This window comes from Salmo salar, chromosome 10, assembly GCF_965601325.2.
Source record: "Salmo salar chromosome 10, fSalSal1, whole genome shotgun sequence".
Taxonomy (NCBI): Eukaryota; Metazoa; Chordata; class Actinopteri; order Salmoniformes; family Salmonidae; genus Salmo; species Salmo salar.
The window spans coordinates 19,730,018-19,751,332 of NC_138300.1; the positions used below are offsets into that span (position 1 = coordinate 19,730,018).

Sequence of the window (21,315 nt, forward strand, 5' to 3'; positions counted from 1 at the left end):
CCCTAACCCTCCCCCCTCCAGCTCCCCCTCTCCTCTGAGTGCCCCACTCACTGTGTTCATTTCCATGTCTTTCCCACTCTTCAAAAAAGGGGCTTTCCCCCCAAAAGGCTCTTAAAATAATCCAGATTTATGGCATTCTCTAATGCTGTCATGGAAAATGCTCTACCTTGTTGTAGGTGTGTCCCATAAGTCTTGCAGCTATGTTATGACTGTCACTGCTCAAGCACAATACAGGGAACACCAAAGCATGTGATACACATGACACTGTAATACACATGACACTGTAATACATTCATGTTGTTTTCATTCATGTAAAATGACAAAAGGCATCTCTAGTACCAACATGGTTCAAAGCACAAGCAAGTTACATGCAGTCTGTTTCCAAAATCAACCACCACTAATACTACAAAATGGCAACCATTAGATAGATCACAAGAAATGATAACATGTTGAGAACAGAAGCCGATTTGCCAACTAAAGTACAGCTGTACATGTTCAATACAGTCTGGACTGTGACTGACTTTGTATAGCAGCTACGTTCTAACAATCATTCTCAGTACAACACCTAACAACCATTTCAAGAGGTCTGGACCTTTCTTGGTATAATGGCAAAGGTCTTGGACTCACAAATGCAAGTCCCAGACGGCTACCCCATACATTTGCAACATTTGGTGTCAGAAGTGGAACGCATGGGGCTAAGCACGATGACATCCAAAGTGTAGGAGTAGTTTGTGTGTTTCTTACTTGCCTTTATGAACAGAGTGTCTGACAAGTCCCCAAATTCAGTACTATAACTAAATACAAAATGTCAAATATAAAATGGCCTACGTTATTGGAGGAAATGGATACAAAGTCAACGCTGGTTGGCAGTTGAGGATTGACTGACCCGGAGACCCAGAGTGTGGTTTTGGGTAAAGACTGTTTGCTGTGGCAGGTTGAGTGTCATTACAACCCAGCTGATTCTCCCCCAGTCAAAAACCACCCTTCTAACCAAGCAATGAAACTGCTGCAGAATTACAGCACATTCTCTAAATGCCTTTGGTATTCAATGAAATGAACATGGTTGAAAAAAAAGTGGAAGTAATGCTATGAAAATCATTTTTTACATAAAAAAAAGTTAAGTTACAACGAAACAAATGAAATAACCATTGTCTGAAAAACAATGGACAGGAAAACACAAATAACCTTTGTATTTAATGACGAGACTGATTACCCGCTGTATAATGTACCTTAGAAGAAATTCTTCCAGTGACTACAAGGAAGTGTTTAGCTATTAACTACTATTGAGAAGAGTCACTTCACCATATCTTGTTTGTATTTTACAGCAGTAGGTACTACTTATGTTATAGTACAATGGAATAACACCTGGAGAGTTGCAACATCCATGAACAGACAATGTAGTAAAACACATGGTGAATGAATACAGGGTAAATCTCTGCTGAATGGTAGGCTTTAGGTAGTGGCATTTATTAGACGACATGGCCAGTGTAATCCATACTATCTGACTGTGCATACCTGAGACCTGGAATTAAAAATATGCAGTCTGTGAGGTAGGAAGAGGAGAGGGGGGCAGCGTGCAAGAATTCAACCCTTAAGAAATCAAGTTGGAATCTTTCAGCTGCAAAAACATACCTTCCCCTTGACTTCAGTCTGCTCCTGAGCCAAACACATTTCCGGCATATCTTTGGGGCGATTAAGAGATCACTGTAAAAGTATACTAGACAAAAACTTTCAAACAAAAGGTTAAAAAAAACTAGTGACTGTAAATCCACCTATTAAATCATCGACTAAATCTGTGTTCTTCTTTGAGGAGATAGAGAGCCAGAGGAGGGATAGGTATGTTCTGGGGATGTTCTAGGGCAAAGCTAACTATACCTGTGGTCCAGGCCAGGGCAGCTTAGCCCAAAGGGATTTCAGTGTTAGGTTAGGTTTCAGGGAGCAAATGTGTCAAATTTTGAGATGTATCATTTATCAAGCACATAACATTTGGTATGTGCCATCTGGAATGCTGTGAGTGGATGGGTGATTATAGCCATCATAGGCCATTGTCTACTCTACAACCTCATGAAGATTGAAAAGTGAACACTTCTCAGCTTTATATACTAAATTACAGGTGGTCCCCAGTTCATTGTTCATGTTCTGTTCTTGTAAAAAGCATGAGTTGACACACACCCTTCCAAAAAAGTTGGCGGTGCCGACTAATGGAATAGTAAACTTCTAAAAATTAAGTCGTGCATTCTATATACAATAATTTAATGGGTATAAAACAAAGCTTCTTCAGGGGTACATAATTGCTTGAATGTTTTGATCTTGACAAAGGCTTGGTGGAATTATACTTACTTTACATGAGAGAGATTCCTAATGGAATGTCTTCGTTTACTGTCTAAATAAAATTAAGTCCATCCATGCAACATGTAGTGATTATATTTTATTATAGCCAGGGCACTGCATGCAAGGTTTTTTTCTGCATTGAAAAGACTTGGGCGGGCCGCCTAAGTGTTTTTTCGGAATGCCCATGTCCAAAAGTAAAAAAAAATAAAAAAAGCAATCAGGGTGGAAAAACGTTTAGTGTAAACTTAAAGTGGCAATATGTAGCTTTTTTGGCCACGCAACCAATTTCACATAGAATTGTGAGTTAAAGATCTATAATTCTTCTTGGAAGCAAGTCTAAGAAGCGGTAGAAATGTTCTATGTGCACTATTTCTATGCTTCCCGTTTTTAAGTTTTGTTTTTGCGTATTTTACTTTCGGTTTAGTACACCAGCTTCAAACAGCTGAAACAATATTTTTGGTTATGGAAAATATATTTCACAGCAGTTTAAATGGTACAAAAATGTTCTACACTATACTAGCTTATTTTGTCACAAACTGAAATCAGGCAAATTAGAGTTTTAGCAAACAGGAAATTGCAGAGCGATTTCTGCATAGTGCAAATTTAAAATGACTTAAACCCGATATAAAAGTTGAGAGAATCTAAAATTAAAATAATTATGCATTTAGGAGTATTTTTGTCATGGCATGTGGCCCCCATTGATTTTGCTATGTGTTTGAGTCACTCATAGCATCGGCCATGGCAAAATGTCTATAATTGCAGGAGATTATCTTTAAAACTGCATATTTTCTGTCAGCTCCATGGCAAGGTGTAGAATTGCAGGAAATGTAGCTTTGAAACGGCAACATTATCTCAAACACGTCAAATTTTGTAGAATTGCAGGAAATTAGCTTTAAAACAGCTAAAGTTTGTCACTGCCGCCAACAGGGGGGTCTCAAATGTTCCGTCGATGACCGTATCATTGGCCACACCCTGACTACGGCCACCACCTAAGCCCCATTTTGATCTAGAAAAAACCCTGGCATGTTCTATGCTGCCTGGCATTCTTCTGGTGGGAGTAGACAAACTCTTTGCAGGCAGTCCTCAAACTAACATCTGTGGTTCACACAGCTTTGTTTCTTTATATACACTGTAAAACTAAACCAGAACATGTTTGGTTAAACACACAAAAGGAATTATTTCAAATCATTGCAAAACATGGTCTTAACTGTGCTGAGAGTTGGGAAACTTAACACTTTTCCAAAATGGGTGTTTTCTTTTTAATTTAGGGGAAATGGATGTGTTTAACAAAAGCTGCAAAAGAAAAACAAATTGCCATTCGAGAAGGTACAGGGGTGGGATCTTAATTTTACCTATAGTGGGGACGAGGATGTCGTCCCCACAGTGACTGTACGAGGACATCGTCCACACAGTGACTGTATAAGGACGTCGTCCCCACAGTGACTGTACGTACATACCCCAACCAGAAACCGTGGATTACAGGCAACATTCGCACTGAGCTAAAGGGTAGAGCTGCTGCTTTCAAGGAGCGGGACTCTAACCCGGAAGCTTATAAGAAATCCAGCTATGCCCTCCGACAAACCATCAAACAGGCAAAGCGTCAATACAGGACTAAGATCGAATCATACTACACCGGCTCCGACGCTCATCGGATGTGGCAGTTCTTGCAAACTATTACAGACTACAAAGGGAAGCACAGCCGAGAGCTGCCCAGTGACACGAGCCTACCAGACGAACTAAATAACCTCTATGCTCGCTTCGAGGCAAGTAACACTGAAACATGCATGAGAGCATCAGCTGTTCCGGACGACTGTGAATACGCTCTCCACAGCCGATGTAAGACATTTAAACAGGTCAACATTCACAAGACCGCAGGGCCAGACAAAGCTCATCACTAAGCTAAGGACCCTGAGACTAAACACCTCCCTTTGCAACTGGATCCTGGACTTCCTGACGGGCCTCCCCCAGGTGGTAAAAGTAGTTAACAACACATCCACCACACTGATCCTCAACACGGGGGCCCCTCAGGGGTGCGTGCTCAGTCCCCTCCTGTATTCCCTGTTCACTCATGACTGCACGGCCAGGAACGACTCCAACATCATTAAGTTTGCTGATGACAACAGTGGTAGGCCTGATCACCGACAACGATGAGACCACCTATAGGGAGGTTAGAGACCTGCAAGGACAACAACCTCTCCCTCAACGTGATCAAGACAAAGGAGATGATTGTGGACTACAGGAAAAGGAGGACCGAGCATGCCCCCATTTTCATCGACAGGGCTGTAGTGGAGCAGGTTGAGAGTTTCAAGTTCCTTGACGTCCACATCACCAACAAACTTACATGGTCCAAGCACACCAAGACAGTTGTGAAGCGGGCACGACAAAACTTATTCCCCCTCAGGAGACTGAAAATATTTGGCATGGGTCCTCAGATCCTCAAAGGTTTTACAGCTGCAACATCGAGAGCATCCTGACGGATTGCATCACTGCCTGGTATGGCAACTGCTCAGCCTCCGACCGCAAGGCACTACAGAGGGTAGAGGTCGACCGATACCGATACGGATTATTGGAGGGTCCCAAAAAAACACGATACCGATTAATCGGCCGATTTTTTACATGTATTTATAATAATGACAATTACAACAATACTGAATGAACACTTATTTTAACTTAATATAATACATCAAAAAAATCAATTTAGCCTCAAATAAATAATGAAACATGTTCAATTTAATTTAAGTAATGCAAAAACAACGTTTTGGAGAAGAAAGTAAAAGTGCAATATGTGCCATGTAAAAAAGCTAACGTTTAAGTTCCTTGCTCAGAAAATTAGAACATATGAAAGCTGGTGGTTCCTTTTAACATGAGTCTTCAATATTCCCAGGTAAGATGTTTTAGGTTGTAGTTATTATAGGAATTATAGGACTATTTCTCTCTATACGATTTGTATTTCATATACCTTTGACTATTGGATGTTCATATAGGCACTTTAGTATTGCCAGTGTAACAGTATAGCTTCCGTCCCTCTCCTCGCTCCTACCTGGGCTCGAACCAGGAACACATCGACAACAGCCAACCTCGAAGCAGCGTTACCCATGTAGAGCAAGGGGAAACAACTACTCCAAGTCTCAGAGCGAGTGACGTTTGAAACGCTATTCGCGCGCACCCGGCTAACTAGCTAGCCATTTCACATCGGTTACACCAGCCTAATCTTGGGAGTTGATAGGCTTGAAGTCATAAACAGCGCAATGCATTGCGAAGGGCTGCTGGCAAAACGCACGAAAGTGCTATTTTGAATGAATGCTTACGAGCCTGCTGGTGCCTACCACCGCTCAGTCAGACTGCTCTATCAAATCAGACTTAATTATAATCTAATAAACACAAAGAAATACGAGCCTTAGGTCATTAATATGGTCGAATCCGGAAACTATCATCTCGAAAACAAATAGTTATTCCTGTTACATTGCACAACTTTCAGTGTTATGTCATAATTACATGAAATTCTGACAAATTACCCAAAGTGTTGCATATACCCTGACTGCGTGCAATGAACGCAAAATGACACAATTTCACCTGGTTAATATTGCCTGCTAACCTGGATTTCATTTAGGTAAATATGCAGGTTTAAAAATATATACTTCTGTGTATTGATTTTAAGAAAGGCATTGATGTTTATGGTTAGGTACAGTCGTGCAATGATTGTTCTTTTTTCGCAAATGCGCTTTTGTTAAATCATCCCCGTTTGGCGAAGTCGGCTGTCTTTGTTAGGAAGAAATAATATTCACACAGTTCGCAACGAGCCAGGCGGCCCAAACTGCTGCATATACCCTGACTCTGTTTGCAAGAGAAGTGTCACATTTTCCCTAGTTCAAATAAATTCATGTTAGCAGGCAATATTAACTAAATATGCAGGTTTAAAAATATATACTTGTGTATTGATTTTAATAAAGGCATTGATGTTTATGGTTGGAGCAATGTGTACCAAAGCGATTATATGCAACGCAGGACAGGCTAGATAAACTAGTAATATCATCAACCATGTGTAGTTAACTAGTGATTATGATTGATTGATTGTTTTTTATAAGATAAGTTTAATGCTAGCTAGCAACTTACCTTAGCTTCTTACTGCATTCGAGTAACCTCGTGGAGTGCAATGTAAAGCAGGTGGTTAGAGCGTTGGACTAGTTAACAGTAAGGTTGCAAGATTGAATCCCTGAGCTGACAAGGTAAAAATCTGTCGTTCTGCCCCTGAACAAGGCAGTTAACCAACCGTTCCTAGGCCGTCATTGAAAATGAGAATGTGTTCTTAACTGACTTGCCTAGTTAAATAAAGGCGTCCAAAAATACCGATTTCCGATTGTTATGAAAACTTGAAATCGGCCATTCCGATTAATCGGTCGACCTCTAACAGAGGGTAGTGCATACGGCCCAGTACATCACCAGGGCCAAGCTTCCTGCCATCCAGGACCTCTATACCAGGCGGTGTCAGAGGAAGGCCCTCAAAATTGTCAAAGACTCCAGCCACCCTAGTCATACTTTTCTTTCTGCTACCGCACGGCAAGCAGTACCGGAGCACCAAGTCTTGGTCCATGAGGCTTCTAAACAGCTTCTACCCCCAAGCCATAATACTCCTCAATAGCTAATCAAATGGCTACCCAGACTATTTGCATTGCCCCCCCCCCCCCCCATGCTGCTGCTACTCTCTGTTAATATCTATGCATAGTCACTTTAATAACTCTACCTACATGTACATATTACCTCAATTACCTCGACACCAGTGCCCCAGCACATTGACTCTGTACCGGTACCCCCTGTATATAGCCCCGCTATTGTTATTTACTGCTGCTCTTTAATTATTTGTTTTTCTTATCGCTTACTTTTTGAAACTGTTGGTTAAGGGCTTGTAAGTAAGCATTTCACTGTAAGGTCTACACCTGTTGTATTCGGCGCATGTGTCAAATAAAATTTTATTTGAAAATGCAATGTTAATATAACCGTGATTTAGTATGAGTTTTCAGTGAATTTATGCATGTAAATCATGAAGCTCCTCTGCATTTGTTGCGGTGCAGGAAAATTCTCAGCAACAACAGAGTGAGCAAATTAATATCCTACATCTGTAGATAATAATAAATGATCCCCCAAATTGACTTGTGCCAAAAGGTGGTAGGAAATAAATAAATGTCAACGACTGAATTTCTCAGAAATACTGAAAAGTTACCAAGGAATGAGTTACATCTATCATATTTGATATATGGTTAATGAAAAGTTAGAAATAATTTCATCATAAGTGGGAATATATCATATATATAATGTTCTGCAGTAATATCATGGGAGGTGGGTTAAAAATGCACTCAACCCATTATTCTGTTGATACACTAAACCTGAATCTATTCAGGAATGCACAAGGAGCACATTCAATGTTGTGTATTTTTAGTCCAGCCTTGATGTCCTCCAGATACATTTCATTTGCCATAGCAGTAGACCACCAGCAAAGCCACTTTCCCCAGCAAGTGTGTCTGTCCTGGTGTAAGCCATTCTAATATTAAGATAATCTCATATTATGCTTTTTTATTATCAAGTCCCTCTATGGGCTGATGTTTTATTGAAACAGCAAAACAAACAGGATATAATGGTATATCTAAATATAGTCTCTAAGCTACACGCTTACAGACAGAAAAATAGACATTTGGAAATAATATGCCAGAAGTCTTTACCTTTAGTCTGCAAAAGATGGATCTGGTCATTTGCTAGACCCCCTGTAAAGCAGTGTCTGCTAGAGGTTTTACATTATTTTGGGTGGATAGATTCTCATGTCTTGTACTTCCCTTCTTATTAAAATGCAGTCTATACAGTTGAAGTCAGAAGTTTACATAAACTCAGTGCCTCTTTGCTTGACATCATGGGAAAATCAAAAGAAATCAGCCAAGACCTCATAAAAAAAATATTGTAGACCTCCACAAGTCTGGTTCATCCTTGGGAGCAATTTCCAAACGCCTGAAGGTACCACGTTCATCTGTACAAACAAGAGTACACAAGTATAAACACCATGGGACCACGCAGCCTTCATACCGCTCAGGAAGGAGATGCATTGTGTCTCCTAGAGATGAACGTACTTTGGTGCGAAAAGTGCAAATCAATCCCAGAACAACAGCAAAGGACCTTGTGAAGATGCTGGAGGAAACAGGTACAAAAGTATCTATATCCACAGTAAAACGAGTCCTATATCGTCATAACCTGAAAGGCCGCTCAGCAAGGAAGAAGCCACTGCTCCAAAACTGCCATAAAAAAGCCAGACTACGGTTTGCGACTGCACATGGGGATAAAGATCGTACTTCTTGGAGAAATGTCCTCTGGTCTGATGAAACAAAAATATAACTGTTTGGCCATAATGACCATGTTTATGTTTGGAGGAAAAATGGGGAGGCTTGCAAGCCAGAGAACACCATCCCAACCATGAAGCACAGGGGTGGCAGCATCATGTTGTGGGGGTGCTTTGCTGCAGGAGGGACTGGTGCACTTCACAAAATACATGGCATCATGAGGGGGGGAAATGATGTGGATATATTGAAGCAACATCAAGTCATCAGTCAGGGAGTTAAAGCTTGTTCGCAAATGGGTCTTCCAAATGGACAATGACCCTAAGCATACTTCCTAAGTTGTGGCAAAATGGCCTAAGGACAACACAGTCAAGGTATTGGAGTGGCCATCACAAAGCCCTGACCTCAATCCCATAGAAAATTTGTGGGCAGAACTGAAAAAGCATGCGAGAGCAAGGAGGCCTACAAACCTGACTCAGTTGCACCAGCTCTGTCAGGAGGAATGGGCCAAAATTCACCCAACTTATTGTGGGACGCTTGTGGAAGTTAACCCAAAACGTTTGACCCAAGTTAAACAATTTAAAGGCAATGCTACCAAATACTAATTGAGTGTAGGCAAACTTCTGACCCACTGGGAATGTGATGAAACAAATAAAATCTGAAATAAATCATTCTCTACTATTATTCTGACATTTCACATTCATAAAATAAAGTGGTGATCCTAACTGACCTAGAACAGGGAATTTTTACTAGGACTAAATGTCAGGAATTGTGAAACACTGAGTTTAAATGTATTTGGCTAAGGTGTATGTAAACTTCTGACTTCAACTGTATTTTCCTCACAATGGAAAATGTGTAGTTGTTGCCTAAACAGTTGACACTATGGTATAGTAATGTGGATGGATTTATTTCTGACGCTACTTCGAAAAAAAAAAAAAGAGTTCCTAATAAAACTTATTTTATTAAAACTATAAATGATCAGGTTTATACACTATGATTTACTTCAACATAATCTCACATGATTTACAAATAAAAAAATGGCAGACTCCTTGCATACAAGACTAACTGAGGGAGGATCATCACTGATGTCTTTACAGTTTATGCATGTCCAGGAAGGTAAGTCCTTGTGACCAGTACCAACTCAGCGATATCACTTCAAAAGTAAGACAGGTCAGTTTGTTTTCCAAATGTCTTTTATCCTTATGATGAAGAATGCTTCTGATCCTTGAACTGCCTGCTGTCTCCTGAGTGCGTCTAGGCGTCTAGAGTGCCTTTAAAGAGAACAGACAAAGGAAATCTTGTCAAACCGGTTACACAAACCAATATTCACTGATTCACTAGCCAACGACTCAGGATAATGCAACACAGCGTGGTCATTCAATTACAAAAAATCTATTATCAATCTGACGAAGAAAAAAATATGGTGGAGGTTTAGTGAAGACAGATGCTTGGAAGGGAACTTACCTTCCAAAAAGGCAAACTCATCTATGGTCTCTATTGCATTGTCTGTTAGTGGAAACAACAAAGAAAACACAATAGCTAGAAGAACTAAGGTCAAAGGCTGGCCTAAATGACCCCCGATCCTGGCCATGTAGAGCTACATGGTGTGCAGGCTTTTATTCTAGCACTGCACTAAGACCTCGATCGGTTGAATCAGTTAGGCCTAACACGTGTTTAGTACAGGGATGGAACTAAAGCCTGGAATACCATGTAGCTCTCCAAAACCAGAGGGTGGTGACCATTACACTTAGCAATAATCATATGGTATGATTGGTGTACTATATGATCATGTCTGCTTGACATTACTAACCTAAATCTTTCCTCTGCAAAGTTTTCCTCTTTCCTTGCTGGGCATACACCAGGGCATCTTTGGCAATCATTTCAACAAAGAGTTCCTGGAACACATGAAGTTTAGTATACAGTCAGTAACATGTTATATGTTACAGCGATAAGTGCATTGTGACTACAGTAAAGTGAATGTGCGGCAGGTAGCCTAGTGGTTAGTGCGTTGGGCCAGTAACCGAAAGGTTGCTAGATTGAATCCCCGAGCTGACGAGGTAAAAATCTGTTGTTCTGCCCCTGAACAAAGCAGTTAATCCACTGTTCCTAGGCCGTCATTGTAAATAAGAATTTGTTCTTCACTGACTTGCCTAGTTAAATAAAAAGGTAAAAAAAAATACAAATATGTCATCTTAGGTAGCTAAGCTAGATATTGCCTTTACAGCAATGATGTGTTGGTGCTGGGTTGAAACAAAAGCCTGCACACCAAGTAGCTCAACAGTTGATGACCAGTGAACTACAAGGAACATAAACTAGGTCCTTCCTACAATCCTCCCCGACTTCACTCTGTATCTGGAATAGAGTACCACAGCATGAGTCATAATACCCATAAAACCTAGCGGTCAAACAGGGAAATGGTTCCAATTGTTTTCCCACCATTCATTTTTCCCCATAGGGGATTTTAGAAACACTTAAAATAAGGGCTGTGATTTGTGTAGGCTTACTGTGACGTTTTGATAACCGGCGTCAGCTGTTGCAGTGTCTGTCGCCCCTGTGGCACCTACTGAGTCGGACCCAGAGCGGTGTTAAGGCGAGGAAGAGTTACGGGGGAACGACGCTGAAGAAAAGAACAACCAACAAACTGGGCCTGTTGCAGCAGCCTCCTTATTTTAAGCGGTGGAATAACAACTAGAAGCATTTGCCTGTTTGACCGCTAGGCTCTATGGATATTATGACTCATTAAGTGATCATGCCCGAGAGGCCAGTGTTTGAAGGATATATCGGCACAGGTGTTGTTAGGCAGGCAAACCGTGCCAATATATCATCCAAACACCAGCTTCTTGGTTGGGTGGTCTGCCCAACGCATCACCGGCGGCACACTGCCTGCCCTCCAGGACACCTACAGCACCCGATGTCACAGGAAGGTCAAAAAGATCATCAAGGACATCAACCACCCGAGCCACAGCCTGTTCACCCCGAAGCCGAGGTCAGTACAGGTGCATCAAAGCTGGGACCGAGAGACTGAAAAACAGTTTCTATCTCAAGGCCATCAGACTGTTAAATAGCCAACACTAGTTGGCTACCACCCGGGTACTCAGCCCTGCTGCCCAATATAGACATGGAATCACTGGTCACTTTAATAATGGAACACTAGTCACTTTATTCATGTTTACACACTGCTTTACTAATTTCATATGTAAACTCAGCAAAAAAAGAAACGTTCCTTTATCAGGACCCTGTCTTTCAAAAATAATTTGTAAAAATCCAAATAACTTCACAGATATTCATTGTAAAGGGTTTAAACACTGTTTCCCATGATTGTTCAATGAACCATAAACAATTAATGAACATGCACCTGTGGAACGGTCGTTAAGGCACTAACAGCTTACAGACGGTAGGTAATTAAGGTCACAGTTATGAAAACTTAGGACACTAAAGAGGCCTTTCTACTGACTCTGAAAAACACCAAAAGAAAGATGCCCAGGGTCCCTACTCATCTGCGTGAACGTGCCTTAGGCATGCTGCAAGGAGGCATGAGGACTGCAGATGTGGCCAGGGCAATAAATTGCAATGTCCATACTGTGAGATGCTTAAGACAGCGCTACAGGGAGACAGGACGGACAGCTGATCGTCCTCGCAGTGGCAGACCACGTGAAACACCAGCACAGGATTGGTACATCTGAACATCACACAGGTACAGGATGGCAACAACAACTGCCTGAGTTACACCAGGAACGCACAATCCCTCCATCAGTGCTCAGACTGTCCGCAATAGGCTGAGAGAGGCTGGACTGAGGGCTTGTAGGCCTGTTGTACGGCAGGTCCTCACCAGACATCACCGGCAACAACGTCGCCTATGGGCACAAACCCACCGTCGCTGGACCAGACAGGGCTGGCAAAAAGTGCTCTTCACTGATGAGTCGCGGTTTTGTCTCACCATAGGCGATGCTCGGATTCGTATTTATCGTAGAAGGAATGAGCGTTACACCGAGGCCTGTACTCTGGAGCGGGATCGATTTGGAGGTGGAGGGTCCGTCATGGTCTGGGGCGGTGTGTCACAGCATCATCGGACTGAGCTTGTTGTCATTGCAGGCAAACTCAACGCTGTGCGTTACATGGAAGACATCCTCCTCTCTCATGTGGTACCCTTCCTGCAGGCTCATCCTGACATGACCCTCCAGCATGACAATGCCACCAGCCATACTGCTCGTTCTGTGCGTGATTTCCTGTAAAACAGGAATGTCAGTGTTCTGCCATGGCCAGCAAAGAGCCTGGATCTAAATCCCATTGAGCACGCCTGGGACCTGTTGGATCAGAGGGTGAGGGCTAGGGCCATTCCCCCCAGAAATGTCCAGGCACTTGCAGGTGCGTGCCTTGGTGGAAGAGTGGGGTAACATCTCACAGCAAGAACTAGCAAATCTGGTGCAGTCCATGTGAGGAGATGCACTGCAGTACTTAATACAGCTGGTGCCACACCAGATACTGACTGTTACTTTTGATTTTGACCCCCCCCCTTTGTTCAGGGACACATTATTCAATTTCTGTTAGTCACATGTCTGTGGAACTTGTTCAGTTTATGTCTGTTGTTTAATCTTATGTTCATACAAATATTTACACATGTTAAGTTTGCTGAAAATAAACGCTGTTGACAGTGAGAGGACGTTTCTTTTTTTGCTGAGTTTATATACTGTATTCTATTCTACTGTATTTTAGTCAATATCACGCCGACATTGCTCGTCCTAATATTTAATTCTTATATTCCATAATTGTACTTTTAGATGTGTGTATTGTTGTGAATTGTTAGATATTACAGAATTAATGGAGCTAGGACGCAATAACATCTGCTAAATGTGTACGTGACCAATAAAATTTGATTTGCACTACAGCACTACAGTCCCACATATTTATGAACGGTTGAGCCTGATGTCCTTTGCAGTAAGTCGCTCTGGATAAGAGCGTCTGCTAAATGACGTAAATGTAAATGTAAATGCAGTAAGCCATCTCATAAATTTATATAATGTATCCAAGTGAGAAGACACCGAAGTCAATTGATTCATGAATTGCCCTTCGTGCCCGCTCCCTTACCCAATAATTATGTATTTCTTTGTGACTAACTTGTATAGACAGACCAGGAAAGACATCCCTGATTGGCAGATGACAACCCTGATTAGAAGCACCTGCTCCTCATCAGTTGTTCCCTACAAATGCTGATTTGAATTAAAAGATAATTGCACCTACAAAGCCGAAACGTCTGTGTAGGCTATCCCTGATGCAGTGAAAAAAAAAAAATGTAATCTACAAAATTTAAGTAAGCTATATGCGACATCTTTTTGAAAAATTAATGGTGGAAAAACGATTGGAACCATTTCCCTGTTTGACCGCTAGGCTTTATGACACGTCACTGTGGGGCTCTATTGCCTAACCGTTTAGAGCGTTTCTGAATCCCAAAGCCGACTAGGTGAAAAATCAGTCGATGTGCCTTTGAGCAAGGCACTTAACCCTAATTGTTCCTGTAAATTGCTCTGGATAATCTCCTAAATCACAAATGTAAATAAACTGGCTAGCAACATGACATTAACCCACCTTGACTGTAGGCTACAAAATATGAAAACAAACTAATACTGCTAGGGCCTGGGGCGGTACTAACTTAATGTAATGTAATACTTTTAACTTACTGTGGCTTTAGCAATGATAAACACAGACTCTTGACTGGCGAGGGACACGTCTGGGTCCGCTTTCATCAGTGCCTTGATACGGGAAAGCGGCAACTTCGCTAGACGGTTCTGGGGGGGTGCTGCAACGGGCCCAGTATGTTGGTTATTCTCTTCTTCAGCCTCGATCCCCCGTAACTCTTCCTCGCCTTCACACCGCTCTGGGTCCGACACTGTTGGGGCGACAGGCACTGCAACAGTTGACGCCATTATCTTGTACACAAACGAGTCGTCAAAAACGTTCCTAGTTCTGATTCGTGAATAATACATTCAAATGTTCCTCCCCTTCCACTCCCGCCAACTATTCCTTGTGTGTGATTGGTGGAATGGCCGACTTCATGAGGTGAGGATTGGCTTGAACCATGGGCAAACAAACCTTTGGTTTAAGCCATTGGTGAATGTTCACAACTCCTTAGCGCTCTTAAACGTTGTGAAACATTGACTACAGAACGGCCAGGCTGCTAAAAAGAAAAGATGACAGATCACGACCCTAATGAACAACTTCATCATATCTGTTACATAAAATGTACATCTACATCTCTCAATTACTGCTCATCCAATAATTTAGAAATGTGTTCAATTACTCATTGTTTGAATTGTTTGTAGATAGACCTGTGGAACATATTGAATTTGATAGACCCACCTTTCACTATTGCTCAATGATTAAGTGATAATAGGCCTAGATAGATTTATGTGAAATAGCTGTTAGTGCTGCTTTGTCTATGTCGGTATCTAATTAAGCCATAAGGCCCAAGCGGCACTGCCTTCGGAAAGTATTCAGACCCCTTGACATTTTCCACGTTTTGTTGCGTTACAGCCTTATTCTAAAATAGATTAAATAAATAAAGAATCCAAAGCAATCTGCACACAATACCCCATCATGACAAAGCGAAAACTGTTTTTTAGAAATTTTTCTAATGTATAAATAATAAACAAAAGAAATACCGGTTTTACCTAAGTATTCAGACGCTTTGCAATGAGACTCTAAATTGAGCTCAGGTGCATCCTGTTTCCATTGATCTTCAATGATGTTTCTACAACTTGATTGGAGTCCACCTGTTGTAAATTCAAATGAGTGGACATGATCTGGAAAGGCACACACCTATCTACATAAGGTCCCACAGTTCACAGTGCATGTCAGAGCAGAAACCAAGCCATAAAGTCAAAACAACTGTCCGTAGAGCGCCGAGACAGGATTGTGTCGAGGGGAAGGGTACCAAAGCATTTCTGCAACTTTGAAGGTCCCCAATAACACAGTGGCCTCCATCATTCTTAAATGGAAGAAGTCTGGAACCACCAGGACTTCCTAGAGCTGGTCGCCCAGCCAAAATGAGCAAACAGGGAAGAATGGTCACTCTGATAGAGCTCTAGAGTTCCTCTGTGGAGATGGGAGAACCTTCCAGAAGGACAACCATCTCTGCAGCACTCCAACAATCAGGCCATTATGATAGCGTGTCCAAACGGAAGCCACTCCTCTGCAATAGGCACATGACAACCCACTTGGAGTTGCCCAAAAGGCACCTAAAGACTCTCAGAGAATGAGTAACAAGATACTCTGGTCTGATGAATCCAAGATTGAACTCTTTGGCCTGAAGCCAAGCATCACGTCTGGAGGAAACCTGGCACCATCCGTACTGTGAAACATGGTGGTGGCAGCATCATGCTGTGGGGATGTTTTTCTGTGGCATGGACTGGGAGAGCAGTTAGGATCGAGAGAAAGATGAATGGAGCAAAGTACAGAGAGATCCTTGATGAAAACCTGCTCAGAACCTCAGGTTCTGTCCTTGAGTGGCCCAGCCAGAGCCTGGACTTGAACCCAATCGAACATCTCTGGAGAGACCTGAAATAGCTGTGCTGCGACGTTGCGCATCAAGCCTGACAGAGCTTGAGAGGATCTGCAGAGAAGAATGGGAGAAACTCTCAAAATAGTGTGCCAAGCTTGTAGCATCATACCCCCAAAAACCTGTCTGTAATCGCTGCTAAAGGTGTTTCAACAAAGTCCTGAGTAAAGGGTCTGATACTTATGTAAATGTGATATTTCAGTTTTTATTTAATATTTTAATACATTTGCAAACATTCCAAAAAACAGTTTTTGCTTTTTCATTATTCTGGTAGGTGAGGAAAAAACAGCAACAATTTAATCAGTTTTAGAATAAGGCAGTAACATAACAAAATGTGGAAAAAGTCAAGGGGTCTCAATACTTGCCGAATGCACTGTACATACCATAGTATGTAGACACCTCTTCAAATGAGTGGATTAGGCTATTTCAGCCACACTCATTGCTGACAGGTGTATAAAATTGAGCAATCTCCATAGACAAACATTGGCAGTAGAATGGCCTTACTGAAGAGCTCAATTACTTTCAACGTGACACCGTCATAGGATGCCACCTTTCCAAAAAGTCAGTTGGTCAAATTTCTGCCCTGCTAGAGCTGCCCTGCTGTTATTGTGAAGTGGAAACATCTAGGAGTCACAAAGGCTCAGCCATGAAGTGGTAGGCAACACAAGCTCACAGAACGGGAGTGCTGAAGCACGTATCACATAAAAATTGTCTGTCCTCAGTTGCAACACTCACTACCAAGTTCCAAACTGCCTCTGGAAGCAACGTCAGCACAAGAACTGTTCGTCGGGAGCTTAATGAAATGCGTTTCCATGGCCGAGCAGCCACACACAAGTCTAAGATCACCATGCGCAATGCCAAGTGTCAGCTTGAGTGGTGTAAAGCTTGGACTCTGGAGTAGTGGAAACACTTTCTCTGGAGTGATGAATCACGCTTCACCATCTAGCAGTCCAACGGACAAATCAATCTATGACTTGGGTGACTGGAGTCTTTGACAATTTTTTGGTCTTTCCTCTGACACAGCCCAATATATGTCCTGGATGGCAGGATGCTTGGCCCTAGTGCATACGGCCCAGTACATCACTGGGGCCAGATCAATGGGACATTTATTGTATCCCGTAAAAATATGTGTTGTCATTTATATAGGGCATTATGAAATTGTGTATTTTCTTTACGGCAATAGTAGAATATATGGAACATAGTTTTTTCAAGCAAATTATCACAAATGTTTTTAGCTTGGAAGTCTGTGTACACTTCTTTGCTTTTTATTTGGGAACTCCTGTAATACAGTTTCCTGATTCAGAAATGAATGTATGTAAGGCAACTGCAAGCACAAAACAGACAGCTATGGAAAAGATTATGGGATGCATACCACCATGCATCCCACTGCTGGCTTGCTTCTGAAGCTAAGCAGGGTTGGTCCTGGGCAGTCCCTGGATGGGAGACCAGATGCTGCTGGAAGTGGTGTTGGAGGGCCAGTATTAGGCACTCTGTCCTCTGGTCTAAAAAATATCAGTGACACTGCCCTGTGTAGGATGCCGTCTTTCAGATGGGATGTTAAACGGATGTCCTGACTCTCTGAGGTCATTAAAGATCCCATTACACTTATTGTAAGAGTAGGGGTGTTAACCCTGGTGTCCTGGCTAAATTCCCAATCTGGCCCTCATACCATCATGGCCATCTAATCATCCCCAGCTTACAATTGGCTCATTCATCCCTCTCCTCTCCCCTGAAACTATTCCCCAGGTCGTTGCTGTAAATGAGAATGTGTTCTCAGTCAACTTACCTGGTAAAATAACAAAATAAATGTCTGTTTAAAAGCGTTACAGAGAAACTTTAAGGAATTGCATCTGAAAATATTATCACGTTCAGGATCACTGATCCTGCTACAACCGATTACTGTTTTATGTAACAATTAAACCAGAGAGCTCATTGTATCATAGCAAGAGAGTCCACTACCCCGTACACTGAATGTAATCTATTGCATTTTAAGATGTATTTTATAGAACACTGTGACGAGAACTAACCTCCTAAACTGAGCTCTGTCTAAAAGCCGGTTTCTAATCCTGACCTGTATTGGGGGTGTTTCCAATGGAGAGAGCAACATCTTTGATCTGTCTGCATCCATTAAATACAAACCAGATTGAGAGCACAGAACTGCAAGGATTAGAAATAAATAGAGATGACCTCGAGATAAATGTATAAGTAAATACGCTTCTCACTTTTAAAAATGGTCCTGTGCTCTGAAACCTGATGCGCTTGTTGCCTTAGGCCCTCATGACATAATAGTCTTCACAAGTCTATTGTCTGAAGGCTACATTGGTTATACATCACAGAACAATGGGATGCACTTCCATCATATTTTAACATTTCATTTCCATATTCTTGCTCTTACCAGAGCAATGTACTAGGATGGCATGGATATCAAATTCGCATGAAAATACTTAAATGGTCAAACAGGCCATTCATTTATTTTGATTCAGTTTGATTCATGTTTTATTTAATTGAGGGATAGGCCAGAAATAAGATGCTGGCCTCATTAGCTAATCCTGCACATGATAGCAAAGTTGCATTCCCCCACTTGAGTTGCAGCCTCAGAACAGCCTCAATTCGTTGGGGACATGGACTCTACAAGATGTCGAAAGGGTTCCACTGGGATGCTGGCTCATGTTGACTCCAATGCTTCCCACAGTTGTGTCAATTTGGCTGGATGTCCTTTGGGTGGTGGACCATTCTTGATACAAAGAGGAAACTGCTGAGCGTGAAAAACCCAGCACCGTTGCAGTTCTTGACACAAACCAGTGCGCCTAGCACCTACTACCATTTCTCGTTCAAAGGCACTTAAATATTTTGTCTTGCCCATTCACCATCTGAATGGCACACATACACAATCCGTGTCTCAACTGTCTAAAGGCTTAAAAATCATTCTTTAAACTGTTTCCTCCTCTTCATCTACACTCATTAGCCCCTAATCTATGGATTTCACAAGTCTGGGAATTCAGATATTATGCATCTGTTGGTCACAGATATCTTTAAAAAAAAAGGTAGGGGCGTGGATCAGAAAACCAGTCAGTATCTGGTATGACCACCATTTGTCTCATGCAATGCGACACATCTCCTTTGCATAGAGTTGATCAGGCATTTGATTGTGGCCTGTGGAATGTTCTCCCACTCCTCTTCAATGGCTGTGTGAAGTTGTTGAATATTGCTAGGAAATAGAACACGCTGTCGTACACGTCGATCCAGAGCATTCCAAACATGCTTAATGAGTGACGTCTGGTGAGTATGCAGGCCATGGAATAATAGAGACATTTTCAGCTTTCAGGAATTATGTACAGATCCTTGTGACATGGGGCCGTGCACAAGGATCTGTACATAGGGGTGCGTCACTTGAGTGGGTTGAGTCCCTGACGTGATCTTCCTGTCCGGGTTGGCGCCCCCCCCTTGAGTTGTGCCGTGGCGGAGATCTTTGTGGGCTATACTCGGCCTTGTCTCAGGATCGTAAGTTGGTGGTTGAAGATATCCCTCTAGTGGTGTGGGGGCTGTGCTTTGGCAAAGTGGGTGGGGTTATATCCTGCCTGTTTGGCCCTGTCCGGGGGTATTGTCGGATGGGGCCACAGTGTCGCCCGACCCCTCCTGTCTCAGCCTCCAGTATTTATGCTGCAGTAGTTTATGTGTCGGGGGGCTAGGGTCACTCTGTTATATCTGGAGTATTTCTCCTGTCTTATCCAGTCTCCTGTGTGAATTTAAGTATGCTCTCTCTAATTCTCTTTCTTTCTTTCTTTCTTTCTTTCTTTCTTTCTTTCTTTCTTTCTTCTTTCTTTCTTTCTTTCTTTCTCTCTCTCGGAGGACCTGAGCCCTAGGACTATGCCTCAGGACTACCTGGCCTGATGACTCCTTGCTGTCCCCAGTCCACCTGGCCGTGCTGCTGCTCCAGTTTCAACTGTTCTGCCTGCAGCTATGGAACCCTGACCTGTTCACCGGACGTGCTACCTGTCCCAGACCTGCTGTTTTCAACTCTCTAGAGACAGCAGGAGCGGTAGAGATACTATGAATGATCGGCTATAAAAAGCCAACTGACGTTTACTGCTGAGGTGTTGTTTAGGCTGGGTTTCTGTACAGCACTTTGTGACATCAGCTGAAGTAAGAAGGGCTTTATAAATAAATTTGATTGAAATTTGATTGATTATCTTGCTGAATCATGATGGCGGTAAATTAATGGCATGACAATGGGCCTCAGGATCTCGTCATGGTATGTGCATTCAAACTGCCATCAATAAAATTCAATTTTGTTAATTGTCTGTAGCTTATGCCTGCCCATACCATAACCTGACCTCCACCATGGGGAAATCTGTTTCCACCATTGACGTCAGCAAACCGCTCACCCACACTTCACCATACACGTGGTCTGCAGTTGTGAGGCCGATTGGACGTATTGCCAAATTCTCTAAAAACGACATTGGAGGCTGCTTATGGTATAGAAATGAACATTCAATTCTCTGGCAACAGCTCTGGTGGACATTCCTGTAGTCAGCATGCCAATTGCACGCTCCCTCAAAACTTTAGCATTGTGTTGTGTGACAAAACCGCACATTTTAGAGTGGCCTTTTATTGTCCCCAGCACAAGGTGCACCTGTATAATGATCATGCTGTTTAATCAGCCTATTGATATGCCACACCTGTCAAGTGGATGGATTATCTTGGAAAAGGGGAAATGCACACTAACAGGGATGTAAAAAAAATTCTGCACAAAATTTGAGAGAAATATGCTTCTTGTGCGTATGGAAAATTTCTGGGATCCTTTATTTCAGCTCATAAAACATGGGAACACCACTTTACATGTTGCGTTAATATTTTTGCTCGGTGTATGTAAATCATACAGCCAACTGGAGATTCCATGGAAAATGGCAACCATGTTGAAATTGATTAACAATGTACTTCTATTACCCTAGTCCCAAATCGGAGTCCCCGCTATCGAACACAGTGAATCTCATCCAAATTAAAATCTCACCTCTGGGGCCTCCTGAGTGGTGTAGTGGTCTAAGGCACAATCACAGTGCTTGAGGTGTCAATACAGACCCAGGTTTGATCCCAGGTTGTGCCAGTGACCGGGAC

The 21,315-nt window shown here is 42.3% G+C and overlaps 1 protein-coding gene across 1 annotated transcript; it reads right to left on the reverse strand.

The window, feature by feature from the left end:
• Positions 1–9,589: 9,589 nt before the first annotated feature.
• LOC106613703 (DNA polymerase epsilon subunit 4) lies at positions 9,590–14,639 on the reverse strand. Its single transcript, XM_014216238.3, has 4 exons — positions 14,324–14,639; positions 10,459–10,543; positions 10,113–10,154; positions 9,590–9,919 (listed from the first exon to the last, which is right to left on the reverse strand). The coding sequence occupies exons 1-4, from the start codon at positions 14,627–14,629 to the stop codon at positions 9,903–9,905; spliced, it is 450 nt and encodes a 149-aa protein (XP_014071713.1). The 5' UTR covers positions 14,630–14,639; the 3' UTR covers positions 9,590–9,902.
• Positions 14,640–21,315: the final 6,676 nt, after the last annotated feature.